Here is a 19,256-nt window from a genome sequence, read left to right on the forward strand (position 1 = left end):
AGCAGACTCCAGGATACCCAGTGTGGAGTCCAATGTGGGGCTCCTTCCCATGACCTTGAGATCATGACCTGAGCTGAAATCAAGAATCGGACGCTCAACCAGCAGCCACTCAGGTGCCCTGAAACTGAACCCATTCTGAGTGTGTGTGTGTGTGTGTTTACACACGTACATGTACCCTGAGTCTGACAAAAGACAACCTGAGTGCAGTTTGAGAAGCCTTTATTAGGAGGGGAGGAAAGAAGCATCTGCTGGCTTCAGGAGTTGGGGTAGGGGGGATCCTTAGAGGAACAGGAGGCCCGGGAGCGAGGGGCGGTCACAGGCCAAGGGCTGGGCTCTGGGACCCCCACAGTCGGAGCTGCTGAGGCGGCAGGGCCCGCAGCGACAGCTGAGGGCCACGGGGAAGGAGACCGTGGGGTCCACGCCAGGCGGGCATCCAGGGAGCTGGATGGAGGCAAAGCGCATCTCATGGTAGGTGCACACCGGCTGTGGCATAGGTGGCAGGATGGCTGGCAGCACTCGAACCTGTAGGCCGGGGTAGGGGGGTGGGGGCATGGTCCACCTATGGTCAGACCCTCCCCTGAGCTCCCCTGCTGCCCCCCATAGGTCGCAGACTCAGGTGTCCAGCAGACCCCCTGTGCTGTCACTCCCACGTGCCCAGCTTGCCCTCCCAATTCCCCAGCCCCTGCCCAGGGGGCAGGCCACCCTTCCATCCCCAATCCAGCAGGGCTGGCCCCTGCTGCGCCCCCCCCCCTCCACTGCTCACCATGCTGGGGCAGTAGCCGGCACAGATGCTGGTGGTGAAGGTGACGCAGACTGGGCAGGCCTCGTTCTCGGCAGCCAGGGTGGCATTGATGGGCCGGCAGAGTGGCCGTAGTGGCCCCCTGGATGCCCACACCCCACCCACGTTCAGCAGCAGCCACAGCAGCAGCCCCTGGGACAAGGACAGTGTCTCAGGGCCAGCTGGATCCCTCTACCCTGAGCCCTTACCTTCCCATCCTCTAGACAGGCTCCCTGACCTGGCATCTTCTATTCGGGACCCATCCCTCTCACTGTGAATCCCTGTTCCAAACTTGGGAACCCCAGATTCTCCCCAACATTGCATATTCCCCCCCCCTGAGGCCCCGGTTCACCTGCTTCCCTCCTGGTGGGAAGCCTGTTGGCCATCCACACCCTTCTAGAAGGAAGCCTCCTTCATCGGGTCACAGGACTCTCCCTCTTTGTGCCAGCTATGGCCGGTTGGAGCTGCAAGGTGCCCAGGGCCCCTGCAGTCTTACCTGGAGCGTCTCCATTCTCAGTGCCTTCCCCGTGAGGTTTACCTGGTCTTATACTTGGAGGCTGTGGAGGCGGCAAGGCCACTGGGGGTGGCGGCATGATGGGGTAACCTGGACACTAATCTTTCCGGGGGCGAGAAGCAGAAAAGGTCAGGGAGGTGTGCAGGAGTGGTTCCTTGGAGTGCCCCTTCCCCCCGCTCTCTGAGTGGCTCCCACACCAAGAAGCGGGAGACGCCCACGGGGAAGCTGACTTCACGGCCTCAATCCTCAGGGGCTGGCGAAGTCCTGTACCGGTCCTAGGTAATAGGCCAGAGGGAGCCCTTGGCCTTGCCCCCGGCGGTGTAGCCTGGCCTGTGCCCATCATGGTAGGAACCAGGGAAGGCTGAAGGTCCGCCCCTTCCAAGGGCCCTCAATTGGCTGAGACGTCAGCCCCCCTCCACCTGCCATAGACTGAAAGCCATTCCTGTGCCACCGTCTAAACCCTGCGGAGGGGCGTGGCTTCAGTATTGGATTCTGTAGCCGCCGCACGCAGATGCGCCTTCCTTCCGCAAGGGATTCAGCGGGAGCCCCGTTTCCCCCCACACCCAGGCTCCCAGAGCCGACACCAGCAACGGGCATGGTTTAGGCTATTTAACTCTGTCGTTGACTAAGAAGCTCCGCCCCCTCTGTCGCAGAGGGCGTGTTCCGCCCGCGAGCCCACAGCCCCAAAGTTCATTTTTCTCGCTCAGCTCCCACCTCCCTGCCCTGTCTCCCCCGCCCCCGTCAGCAGTGTGGTCAAGTATAGGGAGTCGCCCCGCCCACGACTGAGTGGGCGGATCCTGGTCTCACTCCCACGTAATGGGCGGGGTTCCCTATCTTAGCCCCGCCCAATGTGCTACCAGTCTAGGTCCCCTAGCTCCGCGCCGGGGGAGGGGGGCGTGTCCAGGGCGGGGCTGGCGCTTCCGGCTCAGACTGGCGCTGGCTTCACGCTGCCGTAGGTGGAGTTCTCAGTGCGGTAGGCTTGCGGCACGCTGTAGATCCCCGACAGCGGCTTCCAGTGGAGGCCGCCCCAGGGCAGCTCCAGCGGGCAGAAACGGTCGAGCCCGAGGAGGGGGTGCAGCGGGGGTCTGTAGGACTCCTGAGCCAGAGACAGCGCCCCGCGGTGTGGCACTGCAGTCGTCACCGGGTGGACGTGGGGCACGCGGATCCCTGGCGGCTGAGAGGGGCGCAGACAGGGTGGCCTCTGTGGGTCATGGCCCCAGGCCTGAGGCGTCTTGTCAAAGCTCCAGGAGGTCAGCGAGTCCTTGCGGGGATATCCAGACAACTCCTTCCTGTTGGTGAGAGAGGCAGGAGAGGGAAGGCACAGTTGGTTCCTAGGGACAAGGCTGAGGTTCAGACCTCGCGTTCTGCGGAACCTGTAGACCTGAACTCCTGTGTTTCGAGGCAAAGACACATTTGTAGGATTCGGGGACCCCTCAGGAAGGATGGGGGCTGGGGACCCCCAGCCTGGATTCCTGGGTCCTGGAGGTCCTTAAGGGCCTGGGATCTGGAGTTTCCGAATCCAAGGGAAGGAGTAACTGGGAACCAAAACAGGCCCCGCCCTGGACCCTGAGGGTCCCGACCCTGGTCCCGAACCCCTTCTTGGGCAAGCGGCAGGTTTCGTATTCCTGAGAGTTGACACTAAGGAAACCTGGGCGCTAAAAAAGGTAGGGCCTGGGGTCTGAACTTCGGTTTCTTGAGTGTGCGGGAGCTGAAGGCTGAGGCTCCTGAGTCGGACAAGGGGGAGCCGACACCCGGGTTCGGCGGCCCGCGGGCCTACGCTGGGAGGCGGCGCCGAGCGAGGACCCAGGCTCACTTCGGGTAGGCCCGGAAGTCCTTGGCCGAGGTGGTCAGATAGAGCTGACGGCGGTCCAAGATGCCCTGGTCAGACACTGTGAAAGGCCGGCCGGCCAGCTCGGGGTTCTTTGTCCAAGGGATTAAAGCCTGAGGAGGATCCAGGGAGGAGGGATGAGCAAGAAAGAGGTTTCATACCGCATTCCGGGCCCTGGGTCGCTAGACTCGGGATTCCGCTTCGACCCAACAGACCCTCACACCCGCCCCGAGAATCCGAATCCTTCCTGACCAATCGCAAGCTAGCGCACTTTAGCTTCGCTCCCCATATCAGAACCCTTATTAGGGTTACTCCAGAATCCAAACACTTGGCGGGTCATCGAACACAAAGCCCAGGCCCCAACCACAAAAAAACCTTCCCAGCTCCGCCCTCAGACCCCTGGCTTCCACCTCCCGCCACTGGAATTCAGCCTCACCTCGGGCCACCTTTCCTTTTTGCTCGTCCGCTCCAGGAAAGCCTAGCCCCTCCTCTCAACCTTGGCTCGGAAAGTTCAAGACCCGCCCCCACGCACCGTCCGCCCCCGCGCCCGGACCCCCTGCCTCCAAACTCCCTCCTAGACAAGCCCCCGCCCACCCGGGATTTACATGCGGTGGCCTCAGCCTCAGAGCTGGGATTTCGGTCTCCAGGCCCCTCCTCCTCCTGACCCTACCTCAAAAGGTCCAAGCTCCACCCCCAGACTCTGTAACCTGATTCCGTTCCAGACCTTTTGCCCACGACCCCAGACTCAAAATTCTCCACCCCAGATCTGCTAGCCTGGTCCCTAGCCGCAGAGCCCCTCCGACCCCGCCCCAGGCGCTACAAGCTCTTTCCCACGGTGGCAACGGGTGTTCTCCTCTACCTGGGAAGGGCCTCCGCGAAGGTGCTCCGCAAGCTCCAGGGGCTGGGGCCCGACGTAGAAGGTGGGGCGCTGCTGATCCGGGTCGGGCCAGCCGGTGTACTGCGCGCGCATCTCACTGCGCTGGTGCTTAGTGATCAGCGGGAGGCGCCAGCCACGGTGTCTGAGCTGCGGGAAGGCGACGCGGAGATCCAACGTGAGGGTGGGCGGTACTCCAGTGCCATCCCCAGCCCTGTCCCCTGCGGACCTCTGCATCCCAGAACGTTACCTTTTCGTCTAAATCCTTGATCCCCACAGTCCTCGTGGGGTCCGAAGGCTCTGGGGCCCTAGGCTGTGCGTAGGGCCAGCCGTGCTTCTTGGGCACGTAAGCGGAGCCAGAGGTTGTCTCCCATCTGCTGATGACCTCATCAAAATCCCAGATGTGCAAATCCTGCTTGGCGGCCGGCGGCAGGGGCTCCGCGACCGTGGACTGGGAAGAAGGTCGTCAGCTAAAATGGTCAAGTCCAGCCCACGAGCCCTGATCTCTCCCAATCCGTCCCCAACCCTTTCCTCCCTCCAGTCCCAGGCATCCAGGTTCCCTGGACCCTCTTTTTTCAGATCCAGGACTCGGGGACACTCCTCCTTCAGTCAGAGTGGAGCCCGCGCCCCCAACCCCCTTTTCTCTCGGCAGGTGTCTGGACCCCCAGGCCTCTCCTTCAGACACAGGAGCCTGGGGCCCCAGTCTCCTTCTGGCCAGGAACCTAGGGTCCTCTCACCTGCACAGTGGGCGGGGGAAAGGACACAGGCTGGATAATGTGGTGGGCGACACCACTGCTGGTGAGATGCCATTTGGGCCAGGATCCAGGCACCTCGGTCCCAGAGATTGGGGACCATGGGGGACCGTAGCGCAGAGCTAGGGTCCGACCAGCCATGGTCCCACCCCTGCGGGGGAGCCACGCCGGGGCAGGCTTGTTGTTCCTGTTGCCCCAGGTAACAGAACCCGCCCACCCTGAGCTCAGCCAATGGAAGGCCTGCAGGTGTGTGAATGGTTGGACAGTGTAAGAAAGAGACCCAGGCTCAGAGGGACTGGGACTTTGAGGGAAGGGCACAGAAACTCAGAGAAATGGGGGAGGGGAGTCCCAGAGAGAGAAAGGTCGAAAGGGGGAGGAGAGAGGAAGGGGGAATAGCTCAAATTGTAGGGAATTTTAGAGACACAGAGAACCCGGCCTGGGGGAGACGGAGACCCGGAGGGGGAGGAGGATGGAGACCACCCACTGCCATCAGGGAATCCATGAGAAGCAGTCCCCTTTCCTACGGGGTCCCAACTCTCCCAGCCCCCTCCTCCCTCTGCCAGGCCTGCCTACCTCAGGGGTAACGATTTCCAGACTTCCCCAGGGCTCTCCCTCCCTCCCTGTGTGTGCTGAAGGCGTCAGCCCAGGGCTTGGCCTTCGTCTGTCCTGCCTGCCTTTGATTTTGTTGAAAACTTCCACCTGGATATGGGGGTGGGTGACGAGGGAGAGACCCACAGACACAGACACAGGGAAATACTTAGCAAGAAGAGAGGGGAGGGGATGTGGAAAGAACTTTGATGAGAAAGAAACACAGCAAGAATGCATGAGAAACAGTGAATGAGAAACAGAGACAGAGAGCTACTGACCCAGACGCAAGAGACAGAGAGGGAGGTGACAAAAAGGAGAGTGGGAACCACAGACCTAGAAACACAGAGATGTAGAAACAGGCAGCTGGAACCGCCCACCCTTACCCTTCCCAGGGACCCAGTCTGTGTTGGCGGAGGAAGGGGGGGGTGTCTATGGTCTCAGTCCTTAGCCTAAAGCCGGTTCTAAAAGATATTGTGTGTGTGTGTGTGTGTGTGTGTGTGTGTGTGTGTGTGTGTTGGCAACAGGCTTAAGGTATGGACTGGTGATACATGAAGGGGGTATCCTGAAGGTGTGGGGTCTACTCCTGACTTCCCTTGTCACTTCCTTACTTTAAAGACCTTTTGATCAAGGGCTCTGGCTTCTCAGCTCCCAGTAGCTCATCCCACTAACCCATTCTTCAGATGGGGAAAACTGAGGCTATCTTCTGCAACCTGACCCCAGGTCCCACTGAACCCCTCGTTCAGGCCCCTGGGGCTACTTCTTCTTTTGGATTTTATTGGACCACTTGAAGCCTTCCACTGTCCACATGACCCCTGATCCTAGCCAGGAGTCAGGTCAATTGGTCCGAATTTTATACCATACTCAAGCTGGATGATTCTAAGGTCTGTCTCTTTCCCAAGATGGGGTAAAAGTGGGGACAGAAACTCCCCAACAGGGTTAAACTCTCCAGCACCCTGACCTCTTATCATTCAACCTTGCTTGTGCTCCTACTGTGATGGCTAGCTTATTACCTTAAGACAGAACATTCTAAGCCAACACTCTCCCCATGTGACCAAGTAAGATTTCTCATTCAAACCCCAGCTCCCAGCTGGTTGCTTATGTGTCCGCTTTTATACTCCCCCACCACTTCTTGATGTATCACTTCCTTGTCACTCTCTCCAGGGTGAGCAAGATGTCCTCCGAGATCAAGCAGTTAGCAACTTAGAAGCCAAGGTTTCTCCAATGGTTAAATCCACCAGAGTTGATCTGACAAATTGTGTATTAGCACTGATAAATGGCAGACACTCAGAAAGTACTGGATATCATCATCATCATCATCCTCAAGTTCATCCAGAAGAACTCCTATTCATCCTTCAAAACCCCATTTGGTTTCACCACCTGTCTTGCATGGATTGAGCTCTCCACCTCAGAAAGCTGTGATTTTGTGACCATTTCACAAGTTCCCAAACTGAGGCCCAGAGCAGTCAGGCTGCCCCTGAGGTCCCTCAGCATCCAGCTATCTTCTTCCTCTGCCTGCCCAGTTCCTGAGCAGGGGCCTCAGGCCCGACCAGTCCGGCTGAGGAGCGTGCAGACGCAGGCAGTGTCAATTCGAATCCATCGCCAGCCTACACGGCCCTGGGCATCAGCGGTCAATGCCCGCACGTAGGACTGCTTGGCCTTACACTCAGACACCCAGTGCCTCCGGTCCACACCCCGGCAGCCTCCCCCACCCCCACCAGGGCCACTTTCCTCAGCAGCGCTGTCAGCCTTGCAGCGGGTCTCAAAGAAGTACTGGCGGAGAGGGCTGCCTCCAGCCGCAGGAACCTCGCCCAGCACCTCCACCTCACGCCCGCGCAGGTCCACGGCTGTCCGGCGGTCCGTCACCCAGCCACTGACCGCATCACACACAGCCAGCTCTCCCCGGCGACTTGCTGGTGCTGTCTCGCTCACCCCTCGCCGACTGCGGTTGGCGGGGCTGCCTGCTGGCTCCCCAAAGGCCCCGGCCTCCAATAGGAATAGCAGAGGGGGTCCAGCGGGGGTGCCCCTGGACAGGACTACTCGGGGGGACAGGAGGTCCCATTCAGGGGCTAGAAATGGGGGCAGTGGTAAGGGTGGAGGATGGGACTCCATTGGGACACTGGGGAGGAGGAAAAGGAGGAGGATGGGGAGGGAGCAGGAGGGGCTGGGGAGCATCTCGCTGAGCACCTGAGGATAAAGAGGGAAGCTGGGGTTAGAGATGAGGGTAAAAACTTAGTGGGGGAGGGGGGCAGAGGTTGGGAACTCCAGGGGGACCTGAATGCCAGAACCATGGGAAGCCCTTGTTCTAGAACCTTGGGAGGACCTTATATTCTAGGACTTAGATAACACCCTACTTCTGGATTAATCATAATTATTCTACTACTATTGCTAATAATAGCCAACAAATCAGCAAATGGAGAAATACAGGCTCAGAGAGGTGAGTGACTGATACCAGATCACACAGCCAGCAAATGCCAGAAGTAGGATTTGAGCCCCGTCAGAGCAACTCTGCCCTGAATCCTACCCCTACCTACAGCCTTGCGGGACCCTAAGTCCTGCAGCCTAGAGGAAGTTTGAGGTTCCAAATTCTAAAAAAGACCATGTTCTGGGATCCTAGTAAGACCCAAGTTCAGCTCAACACTGCCACTGAGAAGGTAAGACATTTCCTCTCTCGTGTGGGGCCTCAGTTTCCCTATCCAAGAAATGAACCAGGGGAACACCTGGGTGGCTCAGTTGGTTAAGCATCTGCCTTTGGCTCAGGTCATGATCCCAAGGTCCTGGGATCAACTCGGGCTCCTTGCTCAATGGGAGCCTGCTTCTCCCTCTGCCTGCCACTCTCCCTGCTTGTTCAAGCTCTCTCTCTGACAAGTAAATAAAATCTTAAAAAAAAAAAAAAAAAAAAGAGGAAGGAAGGAATGAACCAGGGGCCGGGAGATAGTGGTGAGGGTGTGGACCCTACAGTTTCTCTGCAATATTCTGGAAGTCTGTAGTTCTGGGAAAGTGGTGTGGAGAGAAGTAGAAAGCAGCAGGTGGTTACCAGACCTGTCAGCACCTCGTCCACCTCCAGGCTCCAGTGCTGGGGGCCCCCAGGCTCTGGGGGGCCCCTGTGGGGGACACAGGTGGTCCCCTCTTTCCTGACATCTCAGGAGAGGAAAGGGGCAGCCACCTAGGGGAAGAAGGGAACAGGCAGGTTGTGTGAGCAAGTGGGGGAGGGGGCTTGAACACTCCCCTTCCCAGCGTTCCTCTTAAAGTGCAGGGTACCCAAGAGTCAAGGCCGCGCCCCCTTCCCAGAGGCCCCTTCCCTGACCAGGTGATGGCTCCTGGCTGGGATGGGAAGCAGATGGGGGAGGTGAGGGGAGAGGCGGGGGTTGGGAGGGTGGGGGCGGAGGGGGAAGGATAGAGGAGGCTGGAAAAGATTACATCCTCCACGGCCCATTCATCTCCCAGACAGGGCGGGGGTGGCGCTGGTCTGGACACCCGGGTCCCTGAGGGCCCACACTCAAGAAGCCCTGGGTCCCTGAGGCTGCTTCCTGGAATGTTCTATCCTCACAGGACAGGCCGGGGCCCGTCCAAGACGTCTACCGCACATACCTGGAGTGGCTGCCTGCCTTGGCTCCGAGATGGGGAAATGGAAAGAAGGGTGTGAAGAGACCCAACGATGCCGATCCAACCAGGACCAGAAGTCAGCTACCTCCTCCCTCAGACCAGAAGTCCCTGTTCCCCGCCGCCACCTCACTCAGACCCGAAAGTCCTGGTTCCCCGCCTCCTCCTCCTTCAGGAGTCTAGATCTCCAGCTCCCTCTCTCACGTGCTGGCGTCCAGGAGCCCAGCACCCTCCTCCCTGAGAGCCCGAGCAGTCCAGACCCCCAGCGCCCTCCTCCCTCAGACCTGGGAGCTCTGGAGTTCAGGGCTCTCTTCCCCAGGTATCCAGAATTACGTACTCCCAGAGCCCTCCTCCCAAAGAAGATCCGAGCTGGGGGAATGGTCTCCTGAGACCCCTCTGGGGGTAACCGGCTGCATATCTGGAGGACTTCGCTCCTGCCTCAGTTTCCTCCGCCAAGCCCCGCCCCCTCTGGCCCCGCCCCCGTCCCTCCCTACCCGGGGGCAGGGCGACCCAGCCGCGGGAATCCCGGGGAAGGAGGCGCAGAGGCTCTTACCTGGGGCGCCCTCTTCGGCTTCTCCGCTGCCCCTAGCGCGGCGCGGCTCCTCCTCCTGCTCGTCGGCTGCAGGGACGCGCGCTCGTCCGCCGGCTCCTCGCCGCACACTCTCCGGCTGGCCCGGGCGGGGGCGGGGGCGGGGGCGGGGCGGTGCCCGACGGCGGAGGAGGGGCCGGGGGATCCCGCCTTCCAGACGCGTGCTGGGACCTCGGAAGGCCGGCCTGGCTCTCTCAGCAACTGGCCCGTCTCAGCCCCGGGAGGCCAGGCGCCAGCCCCCTGTTCCCTCAGACCCAGGAGTTCTGACCCTCAGTCCCTCCTCCCTCAGACCCAGGAGTCAGGACCCGCCCCCAGCCCCTCCTCCCTCAGACCCATGAGTTCTCACCCCCAGTCCCTCCTCCCTCAGAATCAGGAGTCTGGGCACCCCCAGTCCCTTCCTTCCTCAGACCCAGGAGTCAGGATCCGACCCCAGCCCCTCCTCCTTCAGACTCAGGAGTTCTCACCCCAAGCCCCTCCTCCCTCAGACCCAAGAGTTTGCTCCCCACCCCCAGCCCTCTCCTCCCTCAGACCCTGGAGTCCTTACCCCCCCCCCCAGGCCCTCCTCCCTCAGACCCAGGAGTCCTGACAGCAGCTCCCTCTTTTTCTTAGAGCCGGGAGTCTGGGCCTGAGATTTCTTTGCGTTCTGTTGCCAATTAAGTGTCAATCTCTGGGCAGATTCCCACCCTCTGCTCTCATCCCCACTTTCCCAGGAGCTCTAGGCCAGACATTAACCAGCTGGACTTGGGCAGCGATAAGGCCCCAGGCCCTGGGAGACAGTGGATATGGTGTTGGGGGTGTTCTCCCACAGAGTCCCCTCTGCTGGAATTTCCTGGGTGGGGACTGGGGAGAGGGTCTGTCCTGAACTCAGATAAGAGAAATTCAAGGTATTATAGGACTCAGAGATAGACAAGGATTTGATGTGGAAACACAACGACCTGCTTGGAGGAAAAAAAAAAAAAAAAATGAAGAGTGACAAAGGGAGATGGGAAAGGCACAGAAATGGAGAGAAAGGGGGGGACAAAAACCTAGAGAGAGGAAAGACACTTGACACTCGAGAGAAGGGGACACAATCCCAGAAGGGGGACAGAGACCCAGTGAGAAGAGAGAGATCTCAGACAGACTGAGGTCAGTTGGAATTAAGAGTCCCAGGCCCTCCACCCCTCCCCCAGAGCTATTTTAGGAGGAAAGCTGATATCCATCTTGGGAGGGGCAGGGGGTCATCCCATACCCCTCCATCAGCCTAAATATAGCATGGCAAGGTGGCAGGAAGGGTGTCCCCGGATTAGGGTGTTCCCCTCTCCTTTTCCCAGTCCCGCCAAGGCAAGGTAGAAGGCTGTGGAAGGTGGCTGTGGGTTGTTTACTAAGGGTGGAGAAGGGGCACTTCCCAGTCTGAGTGTCCCCTGGGGTTACTTCCCTGACCTCTCCACACTCCCCCCCCCACCCCATTCCTAAGCACCCAATAGGTCCCACTCCCTACCAGAGACACTCTATGTGATTTCTGGTCTCTGATGGGGTCGAACAGGTAAGTTTTCAAAGAAAAGTAGACCAGTCTCTGTCCCCCTCTCCCTCTCTGTCTGGGCTTCTAGCCCTGCTCTCTCTCTCTGGATCTCTGACCTCTCCTCTCTGGTTGGCTTCCCAGCTTCTGTGGATCTCTGGAGGGGGTCTCTGACTCCCCCCTCCTAGGTCACCGCCCTCCTGCTCTCCCTTTGCCCCTTCAGTGTCCCACTCTCCAGGTCTTGGTCCCTCTCTGCATGTGTCTCCTCCTCTTCGGGTCTCTGCTGGGACCCAGACTCTGCCTTGTGTCTCTCACTGTGAGGGGGTCTATCTCCATTTCTGTCTCCAGATGTGACTTTCCATTTCAGAGGGAAGGGACCACCTACAGATTCTATGGCTTTCAACCTTGATCAAACTCTTCCCACCATCTGTCCCTTCTACCGTCACTCCGTATAAAAAAGGGAGTTGGATTAAATCACGGGTTTCCAGACTGAATTCCGTAGTTGCATTCTGAGTCACCAAGAAGGACTCCATGGACATGTGTGTCCCTCAGACCAGGTCCCCTCTGAGGAGCCACACCGCATCAAAGTAAGATTTCACTGGATCCAAAAAGGGAGGGGCCGATAGCTGAAAATAACAACACCACCATTCTGTAAACCACTGGTTTTAATAAATTAATACAAGTAAAGGACTTCAGATGATGTTTTGGCACATAGGAAGCCCTCTATGTGTTCGTGATTGAGGCATCCTCCTCTCCTCCTCCAAATGCCCTTTTGGTACTGAAAGCGCTCTGAAAACGTTTGGCTTCCTGCCTTGGATCCCATCCTCCCCCTGAGCCTCAGTTTCTTGGTTCCAGAGAAACTCGGCTGGAGGACACCTGCAGGCTGATGGGACAGGGGGAGTCGGACAGCCTGCCATAAACCCCAGCTCCTGGGAAGTGCCATGGGACCCCAGGAAGCTACTCCTGTGCCCTAAGACTCTAGTTTCTCCCCCTGGAAAATAGAGCTCCCAAGTTTACCTGACATTCTTCCTGAGCTGTGGGAGGATAGGGTGGGGTTCCCTGATTTGGGATCCCTTTGTGATTCTGTGGAAGAGAGACTTTGCGTATCTCTTGGGTTCAGAGGCACTGATTTTTTTTCTCTATATTCCTTTTTTGGTTCTCTTTCTTGGGGGTGCCCTGGTTTGGCTCCAGCTCTGGTGCCTGTCCCTCTCCAGGTGTCTGACACACACCCCCATCTCCATGTCCCACTCCTGGTCTCTATCTCTCTTTCTCCTTGGAGTTTCTGACTCCCCTCCTCTGGGTCTCCATCTCCCCATCTCTTTGGGTCTTTGTCCTTGTTTCCTTCTCCCTAAATCTCTCTTCCTCCCTCTTTGGGTCTTTGCTCCCTCTCCTCTGGGTTTCTATCTCTCTTTCTCTGAGTCTTTATCACTTCCAGGTCTCTGTCCCCTCATTTGGGTTTCTGTCCCCTTCTCTCCCATCATGCCTGTACAAAGTACAGATTCTTCCCTTTTCCCCTTCCCTTGCGGCTCTGATCTCCATGGTTAGAAGCAAAACTGTAGGGGAGGACAGAGAGAGAGGGTATGAATGGCAAAATGAAGCAGGTGTAGAGTAAATGGAAGGACTGTCTACATCTTCCTAGCTCACCCGGAGGCCCTCTGCACAAACAACTGAATCTAGGGGTTCAGCACTCAGCCCCACCCCTTACAGTAAATGACACTGGGCAAGTCAGTTGTTTGTCTCGCAGAGTCCCTAGCGCCACACTTTCTCCCTGATACATGATTCCTCCCCAGTGTTGTTATTCTTGGGTCCTGGTGCTACCACTAAATGCAAAACAAACTAACACGGCCCTATGGAGCCCATATGCACAGTCCAACTCAACCTAACATTCCTACAGGACTCACAATGACACAACCTGTGGTAATTCACCTCAGCATACCCCTACGAGACTCACATGGTTATACAGTTGGATATGATTCATCTCAGTGTAGCCCCCCAAAACTTCCAGCTATGTTACTCTACACAATTCAACCCAACAGAACCCTGAAAGACTCAGACCATCATACATTCCAGCCCAGCTTAACCTAACATGACCTAGAAAGCTCACATTCAATCACTTGACTCTTTGTATTTCTACGTGACTCACAAGTTCACAGAACCTAAAATAACATAGCCCTAGAAGAATCACAAAGCCACACAATTTCCAACATGTCTCAACTCAACTCCACAACACCACGCATGAACACGCACTCAGTCCCAACAATGCCGTGGGTGACCACCTAACTTGATCCAAAATGGCCCTAGGGGACTCATAAAACTACAGAATCCTGCACAATGCAATTGGACAAGACTCACCCGACTCAACAACACAGCCCAACCCAATGAGGACCTAAAAAACAAAACTATGTGACCAAATCTGTCTCAACACTTACCACGAAAGGCTCCGTAAGTCTTGCACAACCCAATGTAGTACAAACCAAAGGAGCCTCCCCATCAACTCATTATAACTCATGGCCATTCACCGTCAATTAAGGAAGTACCCACGGGAGCTACCTAACCACAACTCAAGACCCAATAAGACTCAGTGTTCCCCAACTCATTACCACTTAACCTAGTTCTTCCTAAACCCAAACCCCTCCCCCTAACCTTCCCTTCTACCCCTCCCTCCCTCCCTCCAAGGAAACGTGAGGTCCTGCAGACCTCAACTGTCCCTCACACTTCAGTGACCAAGTGTTTCCCAGGGGGGGGGCCAGAGTGGAGGTGGTAGCTCAGGCATCTCTCCATCCATCAACCCCCCATTGACCTTGCCGTCCAGTGGGCCACACGGCTGCGTGTCCACATGGCTGTACATCCCAGCCTCTTCACCGTCTGTCTCCCGGTGATAAAAGTAGCTGAAGTTGGAGACAATGACCGGCACGGGAAGGGAAATGGTCAACACTCCAGCGATGGCGCACAGGGAGCCCACTATTTTGCCGCCCACAGTGACGGGTGCCATGTCTCCATAGCCAACTGTGGTCATGGTGACCACCGCCCACCAAAAGGACTCGGGGATGCTGGTGAAATGGGAGTCTTCCCGGTCGACCTCAGCGAAGTAGACTGCGCTGGAGAAGAGGACCACACCGATGAAGAGGAAGAAGATGAGGAGACCCAGCTCACGCATGGAGGCCCGTAGTGTCTGGCCCAAGATCTGCAGGCCCTTTGAGTGCCGGGACAACTTGAAGATTCGGAAGACACGTACTAGACGGATGACTCGTAGGATCGCCAGGGACATGGCCGGCTGGCCTACACCCCGCTGCCTGGCTAGCTCGGTGCCTAGCGCCACAAAGTAGGGTAGGATGGCCACAAAATCGATGAGGTTCATCACGTTCTTGAAAAAGGCTGCCTTGCTCGGGCAGGCCACCAGGCGCACCAGTAGCTCAAAGGAGAACCAACAGATACACAACGTCTCCACCACAAAGAACGGGTCATCGAAGGGCATGCGAGACAGGGGTCCGGGCACTGGGCTGGAGCCATTCAGCCAAGCGGGGAACTGCAGGGAGGAAGGGGTTCAGAGAGGACCACACCAGGGCTGGGACACACAGGAACAGCCACATTTGTGATTTAAATGTGCAACTACTTCCGTGCAAATTGGTCTGCAGTCATTGCGCCCCAGGCCTCCAGTGACCCAGCTGTCCTAGATCCCTTTCCAGAGCTCTAGGGATCATGCCTGTGTGGCTGACCTTATATGGTCCCTGATCCTTCACTGGGGGCGGGGGGTGCGGGGGGGCGCTCCTGAAAGTGAGGTCTCCAGAGCGAAGCTCCATCCAAAGCCCCACCCCCAGCTTTCATTTTCCAGATGGGGAGGGTCACCACCCAGGCCATGCTTCCTTGTGCTCTGCCCTCCCTAACCAGCCCCTAGAAGCCCAGACTACAGTGGCTAAACACCTTGTTTGCATACCAAGCCCTGGGGCCCTGGCTCTCACGGCCCTCTCAGCCTGACTTTGTGACTGATTCCTCCCACCTCGGTCCTCTGTCTCCAGCTCCCTCAAGCTCCACTCTCACCACCTCCAGCCCATCTTTCAATGGGTTACTGCCAGCCCTACAGACCCCTATTTTTCGGTCTCTCAGCCCTCAGCTTCATTTCTTAACGTAGGGGTCTTCCTGCCCTCCAGCCCTTGTCTCAACCCTGCCCTGTGATTGGCAGGTTCGCCTGCTTAGATCCTCGGGCCCCGCCCCCATGAGTCTATCCCTTCCCTGCCCCCAGCCCGCCTTTAAAAGGTAGATTGCCCTGGTCAGGCCCCGTCCCTGGGTGGCCCACCTCTCGAGCCCCTCGCCCCACCCATCACTGACAGGTATCTTGACAAGCCCCTCGGTGCCCCGCCCCGCCAGAGCGGGGCCCCTCCTTCCCGAGAGGCCCCGCCTCCCCGTACCCCCCCCCCGGCTCGGCTCCTCCCGAGCCCCGCCTCTCTCCACCCAGGCCCCGCCCCCTCACCGGGCCGGCAGCCGCTACCGCAGCGAGCCCCGGGTTGTAGCGGTCGTCGCGGAAGTCGGGCAGCGTCTCGAGGCAGAAGACGACGATGGAGACGAGGATGACGAGCACGGACACGACGGCGAGCACGCGCGCGGCCTGCGAACTCTCGGGGAACTCGAAGAGCAGCCAGAGCTGGCGCGCGAAGGCGCGGCGGGGCAGGGGGCGCTCTGGCGGCATGGGGCACCCCTCGTCCTCACGCAGGCGCGCCAGCGCCGCCGTGCCCAGCCCGTAAAAGGCCACCTCCTCCAGGAAGACGTCGAGCGGCACGTGCGCCGGCCGCCGCAGCCGCCCGCCTGACTGGTAATAGTAGAGCACGGCGTCGAAGCTGGGCCGGTGCCGGTCAAAGAAGTACTCGCGGCGCGCGCCGTCGTAGAAGCGGCCGCGGCGCGCCGGGTCCCCTAGCAGCGTGTCCGGGAAGCGGCTCAGGGTGCGTGCCCGCGTCTCGAAACGCATCCCGGCCACGTTGAGCACCACCCGCTCGCAGCAGCCGCACGGCGGCGGGCACCGCGGCTCCATGGCGCGCGCAGCCCCGGCGACCCGCGGACGGACGTGTGGCCCCGACGCCCGACCCGGCCCGGCCCGGCCCCGCCTCGGCCGCCGCCGCCGCCGCCGCCCCAGTCTGGTGTCCGGTGTCCACGCGTAAAAATAGACCGGCGGTCCGGCCAGGGCGCGGGGGAGGGGGCGCCTGACCCCGGCGGGGCAAAGGGCGGCCGTGCGCCCTCTGCCGGGGTGCCCTCCCCTTCCCCCCAGCCGCAGTTCCCCGCGCCGGTCCGGCTCTCCAGTCCCCTTTCCTCGGCCCCGCGTCTCTCCGGGTTTCCCATGTGTCTCTCGTGTCTTTTTTTTTTTTTTTTAATTTAAAAAAAAAATTTTTAAGATTTTTATTTATTTATTTGACAGAGAGATCACAAGTAGGCAGAGAGGCAGGCAGAGAGAGAGGAAGGGAAGCAGGCTCCCTGCTGAGCAGAGACACCCCCCCCCCCCCATGCGGGGCTCGATCCCAGGACCCCGGGATCATGACCTGAGCCGAAGGCAGAGGCTTAACCCACTGAGCCACCCATGCGCCCCTCTCGTGTCTTTTTTACGAATATCTGAGCCCTTCTGTTGGAGTCACAAACTTCCACGTCTTTCTAGTCATCTTGTGTCTCTGCGGCTGCCTGTGTCTTCATTTTGAGTCTCTGACAAGGGCTGTTTCGCTGGGTATCTCTATGGGTCAGTTATCTCTGAGTTTTGCCATTCTAGAGGACTCTGTATTGGGGGGGGGTGTCTCTGTCAGTTGTCTGTGCCTTGGTCCCTGGATCTCCGCCTTTGACTCTTAGGGGCTTGTCTCAGTTTATCTGTCTCCCTTGGTCTCTATCTCTCCCCTCTGCCAGGATCTCTTCTCATTATCTCTTAGCACTCGTGTCTCTGTCCCTGGGGGTCCCTGGGGCTCCCCTTGGGTCTCTTTCCCTGTATTCCTGAAGTATTGCGAGTTTCTTTCTCAGGGCGCTGGAAGACTCAGGGTCTCTCGAGTCGTATCTCTGGATCTCTTTCTGACCGTAACTGTAGGTCGGCTCTGCCACTGCCCTGGTGGTTGCCCCGTCCTGGAGACGCCCCGCCCAGCAGCTGCAAGCCATGATCATGTGTGCCCCACACCCCGTTTCCTCGCCAAGGCCTTGTCAACCTGTATTCTCGGTAAGAATTCGGAGACCCAGTGAAGCCTGAGCTAGAGCCCTGGGTAGCGGAGGAGGAGGCCGGGCCTGCCAGGAACAGGTGGGGGTGGGGTGGGCTGGGGAGATGACGCAGGGTCACTCGAAGGTACCAAAGGACAGACAGACGATGGCCTTCCAGCCACCGGTGTCCTATGACACCGCGCAAAAATAGCCCCATCTGATGGGCTTGGGGGGAAGTGGTGGGGATTAACGGTTACCGGGACTCACAGGAATGGGGGGGATCCCGGGCGCCCTCTGCTGGGCAAGTGCAGAGACACACGAAGGTTATGACTCCCTGTGAATGCTGGCACTTTCTCTTCTGTCTGCAATTTCTGGGAAGCTGTGTCACCATCCCTCTGGATTTCTGAGTCCCTTTCTCTGGGTCTCGCTCCTCCCTTTGTCAATGTCTATGTTTCTTTCATTCTCAGAGACCACAGAGAGACCCCTCTCCTTGTGGGTCTCTGAACTCTGTGTGAACTGGTCCCTCCTTCTTGCCGCCTTGTCTTACACCCTCCTATCTGCAATGGGTGCTCCTCCTTGCCATTTCCAGACCATCCATTCTTCCTCCCTTAGCAACTCTGACTTTTTTTTTTTTAAGTAAGCTCTACGCCCAAAGTTGCACGCTCTACGGAGCCAGCTAGGCGCCCCCTCCCTCAGCTCTTTTGAAGCTCAAGCTACCCATGCAACACTTCCCATCCTTCCCTACTGAACTTAACCCTTTCCCTTTGGCCACTCCTGCTTTTTCATGGAAGATTTTAGATCCTGGCTCCTCATCCTTCATTCTAAAGCTACTGTCCTAATCCCTAGTAATTTCTTTTTTCTTTTTTTAAATATTTTATTTATTCACCTGACAGAGATCACAAGCAGGCAGAGAGGCAGGCAGAGAGAGGAAGGGAAGCAGGCTCCCCGCCAAGCAGAGAGCCCGATGCGGGGCTCGATCCCAGGACCCTGAGACCATGACCCAAGCGGAAGGCAGAGGCTTTAACCTACTGAGCCACCCAGGTGCCCCAATCCCTAGTAATTTCAATATCCCCACAATTGATCCTACAAAAACCTAAGTTGTAACTAGATTGTCTTTTCCAAAAACGCACCCCTTTCTTGTGCTACAAGATAAATCCTGAATCTTGCCACTCCCTAGCTCATGGAGACCATGTCCCCAGGTTTTGGTGACTCCCCCAACCAACTGACCACCTTGGGAGGAACACCACGTACAACTCTCAGCCCCACTCTTTTCCTTGGGACACTGGCACAGTGGGGCTCCCTGCTCAGCTGGGAGCCTGCTTCTCCCTCTCCTAGTGGTAGACCACTGAGTACCAGAACAGAATGAGAATACATATGCTTGGTTTCAAGCTACTAAATTTGTAGTAATTTTTTTTTTTAAGATTTTATCTATTCATTTGACAGAGATCACAAGTAAGCAGAGAGGCAGGTGGGAGGTGGGCGGGAAGCAGGCTCCCTGCTGAGCAGGGAGCCTGATGTGGGACTCGATCCCAGGACCCTGGGGTCATGACCCGAGCAGAAGGCAGAGGCTTTAACCCACTGAGCCACCCAGGCTCCCCTAAATTTGTAGTAATTTGTTACAGCAGCAACTGGAAACAGTTTCTCCCATTCCTCTGTATCATTCCCTTCATTCCCATGTTGTAACAGCATCTTCATTTGTTACTTTTTAAAAAAAAAGTTTTTGGTGCGCGCCTGTGTTGGGGCGAGGAGGGGCAGAGGGAAGGGAGAAGCTGACTCCGCACTGAGCAGGGAGACCAATGCAGGGCTCGATTCTAGGACCCCAGGATCATGACCTGAGCCAAAGGTACATGCTTAACTGTCTGGACCCCTTAGGCGCCTCACGACCTCAGCATTTTTGAAGAATACTGGTCATTTATGTTGTAGACCGTACCTCTGTTTATCTGGTGTTTTATCTTGACTACATAGAGATTATAGAGGGTTTTTTTTGGAGTGGAGGATACCACAGAGGTGAAATTCCCTTCTCATCCTCTCATATCAGAGGCATGTGATATGTCTCACTGCAGGCGATGGAAACTTGGATCA

General features: G+C 57.7%; 4 protein-coding genes across 5 annotated transcripts; all 4 read right to left on the minus strand.

The window, feature by feature from the left end:
* Positions 1-208: 208 nt before the first annotated feature.
* Positions 209-1,647, minus strand: LHB (luteinizing hormone subunit beta). Its single transcript, XM_032839047.1, has 3 exons — positions 1,275-1,647; positions 764-931; positions 209-522 (listed from the first exon to the last, which is right to left on the minus strand). Exons 1-3 carry the CDS (start codon positions 1,287-1,289, stop codon positions 280-282), a joined length of 426 nt encoding a protein of 141 aa, XP_032694938.1. The 5' UTR covers positions 1,290-1,647; the 3' UTR covers positions 209-279.
* A 570-nt stretch (positions 1,648-2,217) lies between these two features.
* LOC116855943 lies at positions 2,218-5,099 on the minus strand. The gene is made up of 5 exons (XM_032839035.1): positions 4,732-5,099; positions 4,245-4,445; positions 3,980-4,144; positions 3,106-3,233; positions 2,218-2,581 (listed from the first exon to the last, which is right to left on the minus strand). Exons 1-5 carry the CDS (start codon positions 4,885-4,887, stop codon positions 2,218-2,220), a joined length of 1,014 nt encoding a protein of 337 aa, XP_032694926.1. The 5' UTR covers positions 4,888-5,099.
* Positions 5,100-6,640: 1,541 nt separating this feature from the next.
* On the minus strand, positions 6,641-9,606 carry NTF4 (neurotrophin 4). Of its 2 annotated transcripts, none has more exons than XM_032839326.1 (3): positions 9,488-9,606; positions 8,374-8,497; positions 6,641-7,518 (listed from the first exon to the last, which is right to left on the minus strand). In XM_032839326.1, the coding sequence occupies exon 3, from the start codon at positions 7,504-7,506 to the stop codon at positions 6,871-6,873; it is 636 nt and encodes a 211-aa protein (XP_032695217.1). In that variant the 5' UTR covers positions 7,507-7,518; positions 8,374-8,497; positions 9,488-9,606; the 3' UTR covers positions 6,641-6,870. The 2 variants fall into 2 exon arrangements, with proteins under 2 accessions (XP_032695217.1, XP_032695218.1); XM_032839327.1 differs by lacking the exon at positions 9,488-9,606 and adding an exon at positions 8,923-9,357.
* Positions 9,607-11,668: 2,062 nt separating this feature from the next.
* KCNA7 (potassium voltage-gated channel subfamily A member 7) lies at positions 11,669-16,099 on the minus strand. The gene is made up of 2 exons (XM_032839388.1): positions 15,487-16,099; positions 11,669-14,544 (listed from the first exon to the last, which is right to left on the minus strand). The coding sequence occupies exons 1-2, from the start codon at positions 16,039-16,041 to the stop codon at positions 13,735-13,737; spliced, it is 1,365 nt and encodes a 454-aa protein (XP_032695279.1). The 5' UTR covers positions 16,042-16,099; the 3' UTR covers positions 11,669-13,734.
* Positions 16,100-19,256: the final 3,157 nt, after the last annotated feature.

Source organism: Lontra canadensis, unplaced genomic scaffold (assembly GCF_010015895.1).
Source record: "Lontra canadensis isolate GAN:19392208 unplaced genomic scaffold, GSC_riverotter_1.0 scaffold107, whole genome shotgun sequence".
NCBI lineage: Eukaryota > Metazoa > Chordata > Mammalia > Carnivora > Mustelidae > Lontra > Lontra canadensis.